Genomic DNA, 17,805 nt, shown 5'->3' with positions numbered 1-17,805 from the left:
CAGTGATAACAAGCACTTTATTTTACATTTTAATATTTTATGATGTATTTAAATGGGTAGTTATTGTTGCAAACTCCATTAGGAATTTGAATTGAGATCAGTTTGGGAAAAAGGGAAAGGGGATGTGAAAAAAAATGGGGGGGGGGGGTAAATTTTTCTCATTTCAGATTTCATAAATAAACAAAAAAATTCTTCAAACATTTTTTTGAGAGGATTAATATTCAACAGCATAGTGAATTGCTCAAAGGCAAAAAAAATATTTTAAGTTCATTAGACCACATTCATTGTGTCAGAAACCTATGCTGTGTCAACTATTTAATCACAATCCAAATTTAGAGCTGAATCCAGCTTAAATGTTGTGTCCATACTTGCCCCAACTGTTCAGGGTTCAACCTATGCGGTCGTATATAGTGCGCCAAGGTGTGGAGCATCTGGTTTAACCTTTAAACTTCCTATTTATGTGGAAATTATAAATGTAGAAAAATACACGTGAATGTCATTCTTTATCGTAAACATATTCCAAATTCTATGAAAAAAATATTTTTTTTATTTTGTAATTAAGTAATAAATTATAAAAAAAGTGAAATTGTTTGGTTTGTTTTATCGTTATTTTATGTAATATATTCTTCTGTGTTCCATTTGGTAATACACTGATTGAAAAGGGAGGTTGAAATAATAAAAAAAAAACTAACAAGTTTTAGATAATAAAAGTCCATCATTAAACACACACACAAAAAAAATATAATAAGAAATCTGTTAAGAAAGATATTGACATAAACTTTGAGTAATTTAAGAGACAGTTGTGGCATTTCAGCTGCTATAATGCACTTTTATGTTAAAGTTTATATAGCTTAGATAAAGTAGAGAGGGAAGACAGACACGACACTTATTTGTTGACTGATATGTCTTCATTATAAATAAAACAAGACTACAATAGGCTAAAGAATATCTTTCTTTTTGTAAATCATAACTACATGATTTATTATCTTGACTTATACATCTTAATGTTTCGTCTCTGACAATAAAAAACACACATATATATCAAATACCATACGTTACATAGGAGCGGAGTAACTCAGGCCATGGGTACATATATATGCGGTTCACGTCGGCCAAATCGAGACAGTCTCTACCTACAGTATTTGATTGTTAATTTGTTCTATAGTCATGTACATGAATGCAATGTTTGCCACTGGGCATTAAGCAAAACATTATTGAACGTATCAAGTTGATCTGTAGAAATTATATGAAATTTAAAAGATCTACTAAAGATAATTCAAAATCCAAGGAAAGTTGAGGAGCACCTGTTGTATTAAAAAGTAAAATATTTAAAATACCAAACTCCAAGGAAAATTCGGAAAGTGCCCTATTATATGGAAAAATCAAAAGCCTTATTTTTTACAGAGTTTGTCTTTAGTGCCGTGTGGAGGCAGTAGAGTGCCTCCCCGTGCTTCAGGTTTATGCTCTTATAATATACTAGATTATGGAGTGTGTGTCCGAGCGAGAACTGCTCTAATTCATTACTTTAGGAATATTTATCAAAAAGTAGTATTTCAATATTCAGCCCCATTCTACTATTTAATACTGATAGCGTTTGACATTTTTAGCCGAACAAATTTATCCATTTTATATAACTTCAATTAATATTGTATGCTGGTTCATATTCTGGACGCCAATCTTTGCTCCTTTATTATATAATTCACTAACAAAACAATTATGAAACTTAGAAATGGAAAATTACTAAATACTAAACTTGTTCAAAGGGTATCCACACGTCTCAATCTTCAAAATCGGTTATCTAAAAATACTACCATCGCTAACATTTTTAACAATAAAAATCGTGGTTACCCTTCTATCGATAAGTGTCATGCCAAAAATGACTTACATGTCCCCGTCTTTCCACCAACAATACGGTAAGGTCCACGTTTAATGGTCGCACATTTTCTTTAAATTTTGAAACTGATATAACTTGAAAAACAAACAGTATTATTTATTTACTCACATGAAACAAACCGGGGTGTGGTATTCAGTACGTAGGAGAAACTGGACGATATTTATCTAAACGCACTCAAGAACATCTGTATCGTTTTAAAAGACCCAATAAATTCAAAAGTATCATTTACCAACACCTTAAGAAGCACAACCATCCTTTTAAATATTTAGCAGTTCAACCTTTAGAAGTTGTAAATAAGCAGCCTGGTGAATCGCATTCAAAGTTTGTACGATCACGGAAAATAATTGAATTAAATTGGATTAAAAAATTACAGACAGTTTACCCTCTCGGTCTAAATGATAATATCATGGGAATTGGTAATATATCTAGAACCAATTCCGTTAACATTTTGGATATAGTTTCTAAAACTGTTCGTAAAAAACGTTCTCACGGTCGTAGAACAAATCGCAATCAAAGAAAATTTCGGGCCAATCATACCAATATTTCGGACCTAATTTCTATTTAAAAAAACAACGGCAGACATTATCTGTTAACAAAACTCTGTTCGTTACCGGTTGATAAGTTAAATAAAATTTTGGAGGATTGCAACACAATTTCATATAGCAGTCCTAAGTATGAAATTGTTCAAATTATTATGGCATATTGTTATTCTAAATTATTTCCCAAAATTGATAGCCCTGAAGATCATAAAAAACATTTTATTAAAATTAAGTATGTCAATAAAGGCTTTGATTTTGTAAATATTGCCGGTATATTTAACGACCATTCTGTTAAAGAACAAATTCCTGGATATTTTGACAATACTGAGCTACCTCTTATGTGTTATACTTACAAGAAATCTACCCGGAAATTTGTGTTTAATTATAGTCAATTGTGTAAAGATGTTAATATCAGTGAAAATACACCTACTTCATGTAATTGCAGTAATTCCGATTATATTTATGGACCCATTTCCCATGTTATAACAGGAGATCTTAACATCGTTCAAGACCGAGAGTTAAAATCATTCCTCAGTAAAGGACCTAAATATCGTCCCCCGTCAATTATTAATTGGAATGAGTGTCGTAATATCATCCACGACTCACTCCATACTTACTGTATGAAATGGATAAAACGGGAAAAAGCTGACAAAAAATCTTTGGACTCTTTTTTTAATTCAGTAATGAAGATAGTTGATATACGTATTCAACATTTTAAAGAACATTTTACTATAAACAATAACCACAATAAACCTATTTCTCGTATCAAACATAAACTAAAAGAACTAGCCAAGGAATTTGTTTTTGTCCCGGCAGATAAAGCTGCTAATAATATTATTATTGTTTGACGTAAATTTTACATTGAGGTTCTGAAAAAGGAAATCACCAATTCACCAACATTCCAACTGACTCCATTTTCAGAAAACGAAATCTGTAACAAACATAAACTTTTAGCCACCGCTTTACAAGCAGAGCCAAATACAATGAAAGTCCCAACTATGTATTGGCTTCCAAAGCTACACAAAAACCCTTACAAATATAGATTTATTTCGTCTTCAAGCCATTGTTCAACTACTAAATTGTCTATTCTTCTTACCAACACACTTGGTACAATTAAAAACCTGATAATAAATTGTTCAAATAAGGCCTTCGAAAATAGTGGAATAAATTACTTTTGGAGTGTCAAGAACTCGTTGGAAGTACTTGATAAATTGCATGCTTATATTGGTGATTTTGAATCTGTTCAAAGTTTTGATTTTTCTACCCTGTATACCACATTGCCTCACATTCTCATTAAGAAAAAATTCACACACCTAATTAAATGGGCATTCAAAAAATCAGAATGTGAATATATATGTTCAAACTCTTTTAGGTCATTTTTTAGTAGCAATAAACAAAAAAACTATGTTAATTGGACATGCTTTGATACTATATATGCCCTTGAATTTTTACTAGATAACATTTTTGTTCGCTATGGAGATTCCGTATATCGTCAGATTATCGGAATTCCAATGGGGACTAACTGTGCACCACTTATTGCGGACCTGTTTTTGTATTGTTATGAGTTACAATTTATGACAAAAATAAGCAAAGACCCATCGAAACAACATCTGATAAACAAATTTAATAATACTTTTAGATATTTGGATGATATTTTGGCTCAATAATGACGACTTCAGTATGTATATTAATGAAATTTATCCTGTTGAACTTACTTTAAATAAAGCTAATACTAACAATGACCACTGCCCTTTTCTCGATCTTAATATCTATATCACTAAAGGAAAGCTGAATACTAAAATTTATGATAAAAGGGATGATTTTTCATTTCCTATCGTTAATTATCCGTTTTTAGATGGTGACGTTCCCTTGTCACCATCTTACGGTGTTTATATATCTCAACTTGTACGATTCGCTCGTGTATGTAACAATGTTTTCGATTTTAACGAGAGAAATTTATGTATTACTGAAAAATTATTACACCAGGGTTTTCGATATCACAAACTAGTCAAAACATTTACTAAATTTTATCATCGGTATAAAGACATCATTCGTAAATATAGCTCAACATGCAGACTTCTAATACGTTCAGGTATTTCACATCCAATTTTTTATGGTAATATTCTTTATAAAGCACAAAGGTGTCAGTATTCACCTCAGAAACTTACAAAACCTTTGAATAGACTTATTAAGAAGGGATATAATTACGATACTGTTGTCAAGTCATTAAAGATTGCATGTTTTGGCGTTAATATTGAGTCACTGATAAGGTCTTTGCATCAGAACTAAACACATTTATTCTAAAAACAATTGTTGGCATGACACGGGTTATGTTCTTCTCATATATGTTATGATGGTATGATACTAAACCCCTAACGGGAAGGATTGTGTCTGATGTTCATATGATGGGTTATGTTCTTCTCATATATGTTATGATGGTATGATACTAAACCCCTAACGGGAAGGATTGTGTCTGATGTTCATATGATGAAATCACAATCTTTCAGTCAGTTTAATTGAAGTCTGGAGCTGGCATGTCAGTTAACTGCTAGTAGTCTGTTGTTATTTATGTATTATTGTCATTTTGTTTATTTTCTTTGGTTACATCTTCTGACATCAGACTCGGATTTCTCTTGAACTGAATTTTAATGTGCGTATTGTTATGCGTTTACTTTACTACATTGGTTAGAGGTATAGGGGGAGGGTTGAGATCTCACAAACATGTTTAACCCCGCCGCATTTTTGCGCCTGTCCCAAGTCAGGAGCCTCTGGCCTTTGTTAGTCTTGTATTATTGTAATTTTAGTTTCTTGTGTACAATTTGGAAATTAGTATGGCGTTCATTATCACTGGACTAGTATATATTTGTTTAGGGGCCAGCTGAAGGGCGCCTCCGGGTGCGGGAATTTCTCGCTACATTGAAGACCTGTTGGTGACCCTCTGCTGTTGTTTTTTATTTGGTCGGGTTGTTGTCTCTTTGACACATTCCCCATTTCCATTCTCAATTTTATTTTAACCTATCAAACGAATGGAAAACAACTGTCATATTCCTGACTTTGTACAAACATTTTCTTATGTAGAAAATGATTGGTTGAACATCGTTTTATATCTAGCTTATAAACCTCTTACCTGTATGACAGTTGGATCGGACCCCTTTTGAAGATAGCTAGATCCGCCCCTGGTATAAGCAAATTCTTTGGTCGTGAATCAAGTTTGTTCATAGTGATAGGTATATCGTCAACGGTTTCTCTTCCAGTTCTCTCTCCATTGTATCTGCTCTCTGCATGATTGTTTTATATCCTATTGGTCTGCTTACTATACAGCAACATGTGTCACAAGGTACTGTTTGGTTAGCCTAGTAATCTGGCTCACTGTTTGACACTGACGTGAAGAAGAAATTGGGCCAGGATGTCAGGCTACTATTTGGTAAAATAAAATGGAAAAGTCCGTGGGAGTCAATCACTGGTCAGTAAATCATTTGATTCGGTTTTATTCGGAAATAGAAATAGTTCACAAGTTGTAAAGATATAATATATAAAATAGTTTCATATTGGCAACTTTAAAATCGACATCCAGCCCTTTTGCTACATGTATAACACAGTAAATTTGTTACAAAGAGCAAGCAGACCCTGCTCCACCAGTTTTTGCTCAAGCAGGTTAGTACAAACTCAGTAACAAGTCTCATTCAGGGTACATCCATTCAGTGATGTCACAATCGAAGAAAGGAGACAGGATAGTGGATATCACAATTGGGGCATATCCGTAGTCATATCCCATTAAAGTCAAACAACTCGTTATGGCATCCATAAAACTTTGAAAAAGGTGTATTTAACTTTACCACTCTGATCACTTGGTTCACTGGATAGCTCCATTATAAGCAGAAACCCGCTTTCAAAGAAACAATGACAGATCATGCAATCTCTGGAATATTGTATCAACGGGGGATAAATACTTTAAATGTGCATGTTTGAACTGTTTTTTGAAAAACAATTAGGTTCTTTACATCATAGTATGAGAGAAAGGCCTTCTCACTCTCTCATAATGTTAAGAGAATAAGGCACAAAGGCACTTGTTTCTGTCAATAGGTTTACTATCCACATCCATACGAAAAATCAAGTTTGGATAGTAAACTCTCCATTGACAAAAACAAGTCACTTTAGTGCTTGTGCTTTATAGGTGACATTTTTTGGTGTACTTTACCATGACTAGAGGAGGCTCTCAAGTGCATGTGTTGCTAACCTGTATTATCTACAAGGGTTTTGGAAATGTGTTTGGTATGAAAACCTTTAGATCCTGATAGTGATAGTTATCTTTACTTGTTCTTTCTCATTATTTTGTTATGAATTTTAGAGACAGTTCAGTGGTAAAATCTATTTCTAGTAAAAGTGTAGTGGTAATATTGAGTTCTAGCGACAGTGCAGTGGTAAAATCAATTTCTAGTGAAAGCGTAGCGGTAAAATTGAGTTCAAGTTACAGTGCAGTGGTAAAATCAATTTCTAGTGAAAGTGTAGTGCTAAAATTGAGTTCGAGTGACAGTACAGTGGTATAATAAATTTCTAGTAAAAGTGTAGAGGTAAAATTGAGTTCAAGTGACAGTGCAGTGGTAAAATCAATTTCTAGTGAAAGTGTAGTGCTAAAATTGAGTTCGAGTGACAGTACAGTGGTAAAATAAATTTCTAGTGAAAGCGTAGTGGTAAAATCAATTTCTGGTGAAAGTGTGGTGCTAAAATTGAGTTTGAGTGACAGTACAGTGGTAAAATAAATTTCTAGTGAAAGTGTAGAGGTAAAATTGAGTTCTAGCGAGTGCAGTGGTAAAATAAATTTCTAGTGAAAGTGTAGTGGTAAAAATGAGTTCAGGTGACAGTGCAGTGGTGAAATCAACATCCAGTAAAAGTGTAGTGGTAAAATTGAGATCTAGCGACAGTGCAGTGGTAAAATAAATTTCTAGTGAAAGCTTAGTGGTAAAATTGAGTTCAAGTGACAGTGAAAGGTAAAATCAATTTTTAGTGAAAGTGTAGTGCTAAAATTGAGTTTAGTGACAGTACAGTGGTAAAATAAATTTCTAGTAAAAGTGTAGAGGTAAAATTGAGTTCTAGCGACAGTGCAGTGGTAAAATAAATTTCTAGTAAAAGTGTTGTGATAAAATTGAGTTCAAGTGATAGTGCAGTGGAAAAATAAATTTTTAGCGAAAGCGTAGTGGTAAAATTGAGTTCAGGTGACATTGCAGTGGTAAAATCAATATCTAGTAAAAGTGTTGGTGAAATTGAGTTCAAGTGAGTTTTAGAGATGGACAGAAGAACAAACAAAATCCCAGGTTAGGGGAGGGTTGGAGTCGGTTGAACACTAACAAACATGTTTTACCTGCAACAATCTTTATATGTCTGTTCCAAGTCAATAGCATGTAGTTCAGTGGTTGTTGTTAGTTCAAGTGTCATATTTGTTTTTATTAAAATGTTTTGTTTTAAATTATGACATTATTTTCTCAATTGAATTTGTTTCATACTTTTTTTGGCAGGGCCTTTCAAAGTAGACTATACTGTATTGGTTTTTTTTCATTAATGAAGGCAGAACTGTTGCCTATAATTGCTTACATCCACTTCATTTGAACTTTGGTGGTTAGTTGGATGGATCATTGGCAATCATACCACATCTCCTTATTTTTATAAAGATCATTGCACTATACTACACACTTCATGAATATAAATTACCTACTAGATGGTGTTTATCTTTGTTTTACTGGCAATTCAAAATCTCTCAACAGCTTTTTCAATATATTGTGTCAACAGTGTGGGCCAAAAAACAAATATCTACTTAAAAAAAAATGTAGAATGTGTCCCCATGGACACAGATGATATTCCTGCTTGCATACAACTTTATAAAGGGACATTACTCAAAAACAATAGTGATGCTACCCAAATTTGTATTCGATCTGAGTTTTTTGGTAATAAGTGTTGTGTATAGGTTTCATGTTTATATGTGGCAAACTTAAGTTACAGAACAGAAACTATTTGGAATTTTTCTATTTATAAAGGAGCAGAACTTGAAGATTGTTAAATTGACACCACCAGAATTCCACTTGATCTGTGTTTTTTGTGGTAATAAGCATAAAGTATAAGTTTCATAACATTTGGTTGAGGCAACTCAAGTTAATTGATTGATTGATTGTTGGTTGCTTAACGTCCAGTGGCAAATATTTCATGCATATTCAGGACGAGAACAAGTTCACAATAAATACAATAGGTAGGTTGTTGTAATAGAGGCCATCTAGGATGATGGTCGGGTAAATTTGGACTGCCACTGGAAAATGAGGGTATATTGGATAGAGACAGAAATTTTGCCTTGCAACAGGCCACCTACAGACCCCTCAAAGAGTTGTTGCAAGGGTTCTTAACGTGCAAAGAGCGTGGCACTCTCCTTACACGAGGCATCGGATTTAACGTCCCCTTCTGATGGACGTGACTGCGAACTTGATACATCCCGCACAGCCAAACGGACGCCCCACTTCAGCAAGCGTTTTACTGCCGGTCGGGAGAAGACCAAGTGACCATATTTCTATACCCCAGTTGGGATAGCAACTCAAGTTAAAGAACGAAAACTAAATATTTTGCATTTTTTCCCCATTTATAAATGGGCATGACTCAAGAATGGTTTACATCAAAATTCAAATTTAATCTGTAGTTTGTGGTAATAAGCATTGTGTATCAGTTTCATAACATTTGTTTGAGGCAAACTCAAGTAACAGAAACCAATTATGGGATGTGGCTCGGGCATAAAAAGTTCTATATGAGAATTAATAAAATATTCAATATCACTTGTTTTAATCATCAAATCCAGTTGATTCATAAACAAACAAACTATTTAAGAAATATTATAAAGTGAATAACACAATGACAAATCTCATGTAAAATATTACATTAAAAACATGTGTCAGTCTTTATTCATCTCTAATACTGATTTACAGTGTAGTTAAAATGTTCTGTCCTCAATCACAACATTGTAGGACTAATAAAATGTCTATCATTAGTTAAGATACTTTATGGATTCATATGGCTTATTCTTTTAAAGAAAATTGATCAATTTAAAATTAAAAAGCACTGCTAACCAAATCTGCTATTAAACAACAATTATTTCATTTAATAAATGATCACAGATATCCTTTTAGTACCAGTTCAAGTAATAAGACTCAAAAGATAATTGCTTTAGGTCATTTAAGCAGTAGACCGTTAGATTACAAGTACATAAACTTGTTGGCCAACTATGATATAATAACTAAAAATGCTTTAACAAAAACAAAATCATGAAACAGTTAATCTCAACATTTCAACATCAATAGCAATGTCCTCTTCATAATGTGTGCGTTGAAAAAAAAGGTTAAGATTGAGGACATTGTCCAGTCTCTGGGTGTATCACAATACAACCCCCAACTAAAATCAGCTGAGCATCATACAGCATCATCAGACTCTGTTTTATCATGCTTTCTCTTGGGTCTGTATCTGAAACATGAAAGAATTCAATAAAAACAAAATAATGAGAACCTTTGTTATAGTGCAGCTAATCATCCCTCTCGATCTCACACACCATCTGCCATAACAGATATGAATATGAACTAGAGGCTCTAAAGAGCCTGAGTTGCTCACCTTGATCTATCTACATCAACAAAGGCCACTCTTCAGTTTTGTAGACTAAAGTACTGTAAATTCAGAAATTATTGCGATGTTTTTATTATTGTGAAAAATGCAACAGGGTTTATAATGGCAATAATTTGAACTCACATTTAATTTTTTTTATATGAATTAAACAGGATTTTTAACAATACCGCAAAAATTAAAATCGCATTTCATTCTTAATGACAAAATCGCAATAATAAATGCACGCAATAATTTCTTAATTTACAGTATAATGTTTTTTTTCTTCCTAATAATTTTTACTGTTTTCCATTTCTTTCTATCTTCTACAATTTTATAATTTAAAAAATCAACACTACAGAGCATTAACTCTTATAAAGAGTTGATTGGAAGATTACAGCCATGCAGACATATATGTAGATCTTGTCTTGCTAATAATGTTTGCTTCTAAAGGTTCAGTGTATCTATCACAGTTTTCATAATACATTTGTACATGTCAAATAAAAGGCAAAAGCACAAAAATTGGCAAATAAAATCTTTATCCAAGGGCAATAACGCCAATAAGATGGCTTCTTACCATAAGGGCTAAATTAACCGATATCTTACCTTTCCCAATATTTGTGGTTTAATTCTGTAAAATCTTCTACATTTGAGATATCTTTTAGATATTTTGATAATTTTAAAAGCTCTGTGTCTTTGTGTCGATTCATATGTGCCTCTCTAAAAGCTCTAATCTGAAAATCCAAATGATTTAAATTAGTAATGATATTTAAAAATAGAAATATTTGAAGAAAAAACTTAAAACATTGGATGCATCAGAGGCTTACCATCCTTTAATCCTACTTTTTTTCTGTAATTATAGTTAACTCTGGGTTTGATGAATTTAAAATGTTGAAATTGGATCAACTACATACAAAACAAACTTGCTAATGTCTGCTTTGGACTGACATGTTTTTACCCTCACTGTTTTAGGTGTATTTTGCCTGTCAAAGCTCAAGCTTGATAAGTTTATTCAAAAGCACATTGCACATAGAAAAACAAACATCCCCTACATTACTGAACAATTTTTTAGATCGATTTATTTTTGCATTTTGTCAGTTGTTCTTTCACTGTGGAATGTAGGAAGATCATGTGAAATGGAGCTATTTCACAAGCTAACGGTTTTTATCAACTGTGTATAAAATATTCTATTTCTACTGACTTACTCTGAGTCCTGTTTTAGGATTCATTATAAAATTTCTTCTGATATCATCAAACATTATAGTGTTGGATGCATCCCATTGCTTATATTTGCCCCATATAACACCTAATGGCTTCACCTAAAAAAATATGCAAGAGAGAAATATGATTAAAAAAAATTAAAGTTAGAATACTATATATTTAATAGAAATATTAAAAAATGCCTTTGATTTCACAATTGTTTTATCAGTTGGCAAATATGTTTAATAAATTTATGTGATGGCAGGAAATGCAGCATTCATAAATTGCAATCTGAAAATAATTTTTTATCAATGTGATACTAATATTTTTTTTAAAATAATAAACAAAATCCCTAAACAAATGTCTAAAACTTTCAGTGCATAAATATAGTTATAGACATCTATACGTTGTGTCTGAATATCTGACAAAAGCAGTGATCAATCAGTTATCTTCCCTTTATTCTCAACCTAAAAAAGAAATTGAAATCCATGTCACTGTTAAAACATCCTGTTGATCTAATGGCAACTGAATAAAAACAAGAGGAACTCCTAACACCTGTAAAAAGAAGCATCCCTTACTCATGTCAAAAGGGGCAGCACTTTCCCTTCCAAGAGATATCCCTTTACTCCAGCTTCAAGAGGCACCCTAACTCATGTCAAAAGAGGCAGCACTTTCCATTGCAAGAGGCATCCCTTTGCTCCTGCTACAAGAGGCACCCTAACTCATGTCAAAAGGGGCAGCCCTTTTCCTTCCAAGAGGTATCCCTTTGCTCCTGCTACAAGAGGCACCCTAACTCATGTCAAAAGGGGCAGCACTTTTCCTTGCAAGAGGCATCCCTTTGACTTGCTACAAGAGGCACCCTAACTCATGTCAAAAGGGGCAACACTTTTCCTTCCAAGAGGTATCCCTTTACTCCTGCTACAAGAGGCAACCTAACTCATGTCAAAAGAGGCAGCACTTTTCCTTGCAAGAGGCATCCCTTTGCTCCTGCTACAAAAGGCACCCTAACTCATGTCAAAAGAGGCAACACTTTCCCTAGCAAGAGGCATCCATTTGCTCCTTCTACAAGAGGCACCCTTAACTCATGTCAAAAGGGGCAGCACTTTTCCTTCCAAGAGGTATCCCTTTGCTCCTGCCACAAGAGGCACCCTAACTCATGTCAAAAGGGGTAGCACTTTTCCTTGCAAGAGGCATCCCTTTGACTTGCTACAAGAGGCACCCTAACTCATGTCAAAAGGGGCAACACTTTTCCTTCCAAGAGGTATCCCTTTACTCCTGCTACAAGAGGCAACCTAACTCATGTCAAAAGAGGCAGCACTTTTCCTTGCAAGAGGCATCCCTTTGCTCCTGCTACAAGAGGCACCCTAACTCATGTCAAAAGAGGCAACACTTTCCCTAGCAAGAGGCATCCATTTGCTCCTTCTACAAGAGGCACCCTTAACTCATGTCAAAAGGGGCAGCACTTTTCCTTCCAAGAGGTATCCCTTTGCTCCTGCTACAAGAGGCACCCTAACTCATGTCAAAAGGGGCAGTACTTTTCCTTCCAAGAGGTATCCCTTTACTCCTGCTACAAGAGGCAACCTAACTCATGTCAAAAGGGGCAGCACTTTTCCTTCCAAGAGGTTTCCCTTTACTCCTGCTACAAGAGGCACCCTAACTCATGTCAAAAGGGGCAGTACTTTTCCTTGCAAGAGGCATCCATTTACTTCTACTACAAGAGGCACCCTAACTCTTGTCAAAAGGGGCAGCACCTTTCCTTGCAAGAGGTATCCCTCTACTTCTGCTACAAGAGGCACCCTAAATCAAGTCACAAGAGGCATCCTTCTACCTTTCCTTACCAGATACATCCTGTTACTCCTGCTACAAGAGTCAACCCTAGTTTATGTTACAGGAGGCACCTCTGACTTCTGTTGAGAGAAATACCTGCTTCAAGAGGCATAGCATAGAATTCATAACAAATCCATCATACAAAGTTCAGCATGGGAAAACATATTTTTTGCTGTGCATGTATTAGTTTTGTGTCACGGATGGAAATCCACACATCCTTTGTTTTTCTACTTTTATAAACTTCAGAATACAATTTTGTTTACAACTAACCTAACAGCAAAATGCCATTAGTGTGTAGATGTAGGTAATATCTTGGGTTAGCTTGCTTGCTAGCTGAACTGTGAAGTCATCATTAGGTTAGGTATTCTACCCTCCTTTAAGAGTAGACACCAATCAATCTGTCTGTAGGACTAGACTTCTCCAAGAAAGCTAGCTAAAGATATTACTTTAACTTAAACGCTCAAGGCATTCTGCTGTAATTTTAAAATACTCACCTCTATGACTCCATATTTTGGTGTGTGTACACTTATCATTGCTGACGAGTCTAACATAAAACATAGTTTATAATTAGGATTACTAGTACAACCTAGCTCTTTCATTTTCACTTCAATCCATTTCATGGATGTTGCAGCTGAAATACACATGAAAGATATATTCTAAAATTTGTGGAAATGTGCAACATAACTTTTGTTTTCCACTCTATTTAATTAATAATACCAATAATAAACAAGTTCCAGTTGAAAAGGATATTGATACCAATAGTTATTGTTACCCGTTACTTCATCTGAAAGAACCGCCTCTGACAGACGCACACCAAAATTGGTATATTTTGGATTTGCTATATAACCAGTCAAAATCACATCTGAACTTCGTCATAATATAGGGATTGCTACTACAAGTACTGAGTACTACAAAGTTTAATCATTGACCAACAAAAATGTGTTCATAATACATGGATGACCCACTTACACTATCAATGTCATGTTCAGCAGACCTTGACATGGGTCAAAACTCTTAATTTGGCTTTAAAATTAGAAAGATCATATCATATGGGAACATAATACTCCTTAAATCTGCATGACTTTATCATATGAAAATAAGAAGACTAAAAAAACATGCCGAAAAATAAGGTGTAGGTGCTGTAATTCAGTCCTGTGACGGGTGTGTTCTAGTATTTCTTAATGTTACAAACTTACACCATATAACAATATCATAATGCTCATAAGCAGACTGTAAAAACTCGTGTAAAAATGGTCTGATCAACTCATTAAATTGTTCTGCCACAGATCTGTGATCTAAAAATATAAGGATATTATATTTAAAGTGAAGAAAATTTTACAATTCATTATCAAGACGGAACTAAAACTGTGAGCAACATCAAAATACCCAAATGTAACTTAGACTGATAAACAAAATTCCATTAACAATTTAAAATTTCTAATGGCTAGGTTGCTACAAGTGCAATGAAGTTTACTATAATATTGGTATCCCAGTTAGGGTTATTTAAAATCTTGCATTGTGCAGAGAAGAATGAAGAAATTTTTGACTTAATAATACAAAAGAATAAGACCATCAAGGTTTTATACCACCTAAAAAATTGAACTTAGATTAATTATATATAAATTTCGATAAATTAGACCCTTTTTTCTCCCCGCTGTTCATTTCAACCATTTTGACAGCATCCAAAGTATGATATTTTACAGCTTTGCCAGTCTTATGCATTTGTCATTTGTTTGTAAGGTATAAATCCTTTTGATAAAACTTGGGCCACACCTTTCTACCAAAAAACAAATTTTTTATGCAAAGATAAATTTAGATCAGATACACATTCTAACAACAAATTATGGTACTCCTTGCAAATGGCTAATGTCCCAAAAGTGCATATTTTTGAAGGCATAACACATCATAACTTGTTCATTTTCTGTTAGTCAGATATTTCTGCACATCAGATGTTTACTATTATTACTAAATTAAATTTCACTAAATTATTGAACCTTCATGAACACCCACCTTTCAAACAGAACAATACTAATAATGCATACTTACCAAACAATGTGTAATCTATGTCTAAAACTAAGAGCTTTTTCCCTGGTCTTGGTTCATTCATAAATTCAATTTTATAATCTTTTACTCTTCTTTCAATCTTTGCTAAATATTCTTCTCTAGAAAAAATCATCATTGTTATAAAAAATAGATGATTAAATTTACAAAGTAAAATCTATAACAGAACTGACACTTAAAACTTCCAATGTAAAGACATGCATGTTTACTAATTTGTGGCCAACAGTCTTTGTTGTACGTGAATTTGTTAACATGTTTGCTTATTCCAAGTGCTTGTAAGCATTGAAGGATTACAATTGCTGTTATTTTGAAATTTTTGTGCATTTAAAATAAAATATTGAATTGTATATAGCTAGGCAAATCATAAATTTGAGATAGAGTTATCTTCGTTTGTTCATAATTGTACATTTGTAGTTAAAACTATTTTTATCACAGATTCATACACCATCGCTACTTACTTTTTTAAACTTTAAAGTATAGTATTACTCAAGTTATTTCACTTGACTGGGTGGAGTCTAGCCGGTTCGCTCATAATAAACCAGTCCATCTTAACATAGGTGTTTTAGGATAAACTCATCAATAAAGTGTGCAATCATTGTTTTGTAAATTCATTTGATGACACTGATAGGGGATTAGAAATCAGTAATAATTATAACGGCAATCATCCTTATCACACACATCTTCAAATAGACTGTCCTTATGCAAATTAAAACATAAACTCTGCCCGATCAGTTGAAATAACATTGGTAATAATTCAAGTGCAAATCATAATGTAACTTAAGTACCAAAGTATAATATATCATCAATAAATTACATAACAATGATTGGATATGATCTAAAGAATTATCACTTCAATGCACTTCTTTGTTTGAACTATGAAAGGTATGATAAACCATTAAAGATAGATATCAAGACAGTACCATAGCCAAGGGTTCTGATTGCATTTTATGCAATCTTTACACCAAAACTATCACTATTCAAAAATTCTAATTACAAACCTGTTCTCTATAGCAATTTCATCTTCTTCAATATCAAAGTCATTTATAACTTCTGGCAAGTCTGGGGGAGGTTCTTTCACTTTATCCTGTAATAAACAAAATTGTTGTTAATATTTTACCTGTCTCATTGATAATTACCCATGATTCTTTCTCATTTATATGTAATATAAATCTTTTAAAAACAAGAATGTGTCCTCAGTACACGAATGCCCCACTCGCACTATCATTTTCTATGTTCAGTGGACCGTGAAATTGGGGTAAAATCTCTAATTTGGCATTAAAATTAGAAAGATCATATCATAGGGAACATGTGTACCAAGTTTGAAGTCGATTGGACTTCAACTTCATCAAAAACTACCTCGACCAAAAACTTTAACCTGAAGTTGGACAGACGGACGAACGAACGAACGGACGCACAGACCAGAAAACATAATGCCCCTCTACTATCGTAGGTGGGGTGGGGCATAAAAATGTTTTTTGTTATTTAGAGAATATAATGTTGATGTCAGATATTTGGTGGTCGCTGTAAGCCAAAGATTGAATTCTACTATTATTCTATATTTCCCCCAGATGTCTTTTCTGGTTTTAATGTTTTTGTTGCTGTCTCATTGATATAACCACCAGATATTCATATGTAAATTGTGTCTCTTTAAAGTCATTTAAATGTGAGCAAGTCAATACTCATACTACAGACAGCTTCTATTTAATATACCTTCTCATTATTATTTCATTTACTAACTGGGAATGAAGTGATTTTTTTGTTGGTCTCATGAAATTTAATATAGGTTGGCAGGTCAACCATGTATGGTCAAATAAGAATGTACACAATTATAAAGGATTATCACAGTGCCATGATTGATTCAAAATATTAATCTGACTTTGATCTAGAACAATACCAGCTTCAGATTTGTCTGGTTTAGTTTTGGCATCTTCCCCAAAAATATCACCAAGGATATCTCTACTGACATTTTCAGTATCAAGAGAGTCCTTATCAACTACCAAATATCCCTGAAAACGGTTATGTGTACTGTTTTTCACAGAAGATTGTTGGGATTCATTGTCAAAATCTATATCTAAATCAAGACCCCTTCTTTCGTCTCTATCCGGTTGAAGGGAAATTGCATCATCAATGTCATTGTCATGATTTGCAACACTAGCATGTCTGAGAGAATTCTGCCCACCTGACCCGGCAATTTCCCTAAGAGTCCTGAGAAATATTCTGCCCACCTGAAGTGGCAATTTCTCTGTCCGTTTCTTGATGTCCACCTGAAGTGACAGTTGAGAAACAAACTTTTTATAAAGATGTAGAAAAATGTCCATTCGGGAATACACCGAATTAACCGTCTCTTTGACACTAGAAATTTCTGCTCTCAATTCATTTCCTACATTTAAAGACAAACCTGTAGTTGATATTGTCTCAGGTTCCGCTGAAACTTCTTTAGCACACGTGCTGCTAGCAGATTTACGAGACTTACTTGTCGTCTTTATACGACTTTCAGTCTGTTTGACTGACGATTTCTCGTTTTTATCAGAGCGAGACGGAGAAGCTTTAGGAGAATTTGCCTCTTCACTTGCCGAATTTATGGCCGTAATAAAAGCTTTGCCCATGTTGACAATGAAAAGCGTCTATCTCAAAACTTATTAACTATGAAAATACACAAGA

At 33.8% G+C, this 17,805-nt stretch overlaps 1 protein-coding gene across 1 annotated transcript in view; it reads right to left on the bottom strand.

Annotated features, from left to right (window-relative positions):
• Positions 1-9,225: 9,225 nt before the first annotated feature.
• Positions 9,226-17,805, bottom strand: part of LOC139519336 (ubiquitin-like domain-containing CTD phosphatase 1) — a 15,209-nt gene continuing 6,629 nt past the window's right edge. The window contains exons 3-9 of the mRNA XM_071311337.1: positions 16,143-16,228; positions 15,130-15,245; positions 14,280-14,378; positions 13,578-13,714; positions 11,262-11,375; positions 10,663-10,790; positions 9,226-9,924 (exon numbers count right to left, since the gene is read on the bottom strand). Coding sequence (XP_071167438.1) covers positions 9,873-9,924; positions 10,663-10,790; positions 11,262-11,375; positions 13,578-13,714; positions 14,280-14,378; positions 15,130-15,245; positions 16,143-16,228 — 732 coding nt within the window. The 3' untranslated portion in view covers positions 9,226-9,872. The remainder of the gene's footprint in view (positions 9,925-10,662; positions 10,791-11,261; positions 11,376-13,577; positions 13,715-14,279; positions 14,379-15,129; positions 15,246-16,142; positions 16,229-17,805) is intronic.

The sequence above is a fragment of the Mytilus edulis genome, chromosome 4 (assembly GCF_963676685.1).
Source record: "Mytilus edulis chromosome 4, xbMytEdul2.2, whole genome shotgun sequence".
Lineage (NCBI taxonomy): Eukaryota > Metazoa > Mollusca > Bivalvia > Mytilida > Mytilidae > Mytilus > Mytilus edulis.
This window is presented reverse-complemented; position numbering and strand designations above follow the sequence as displayed.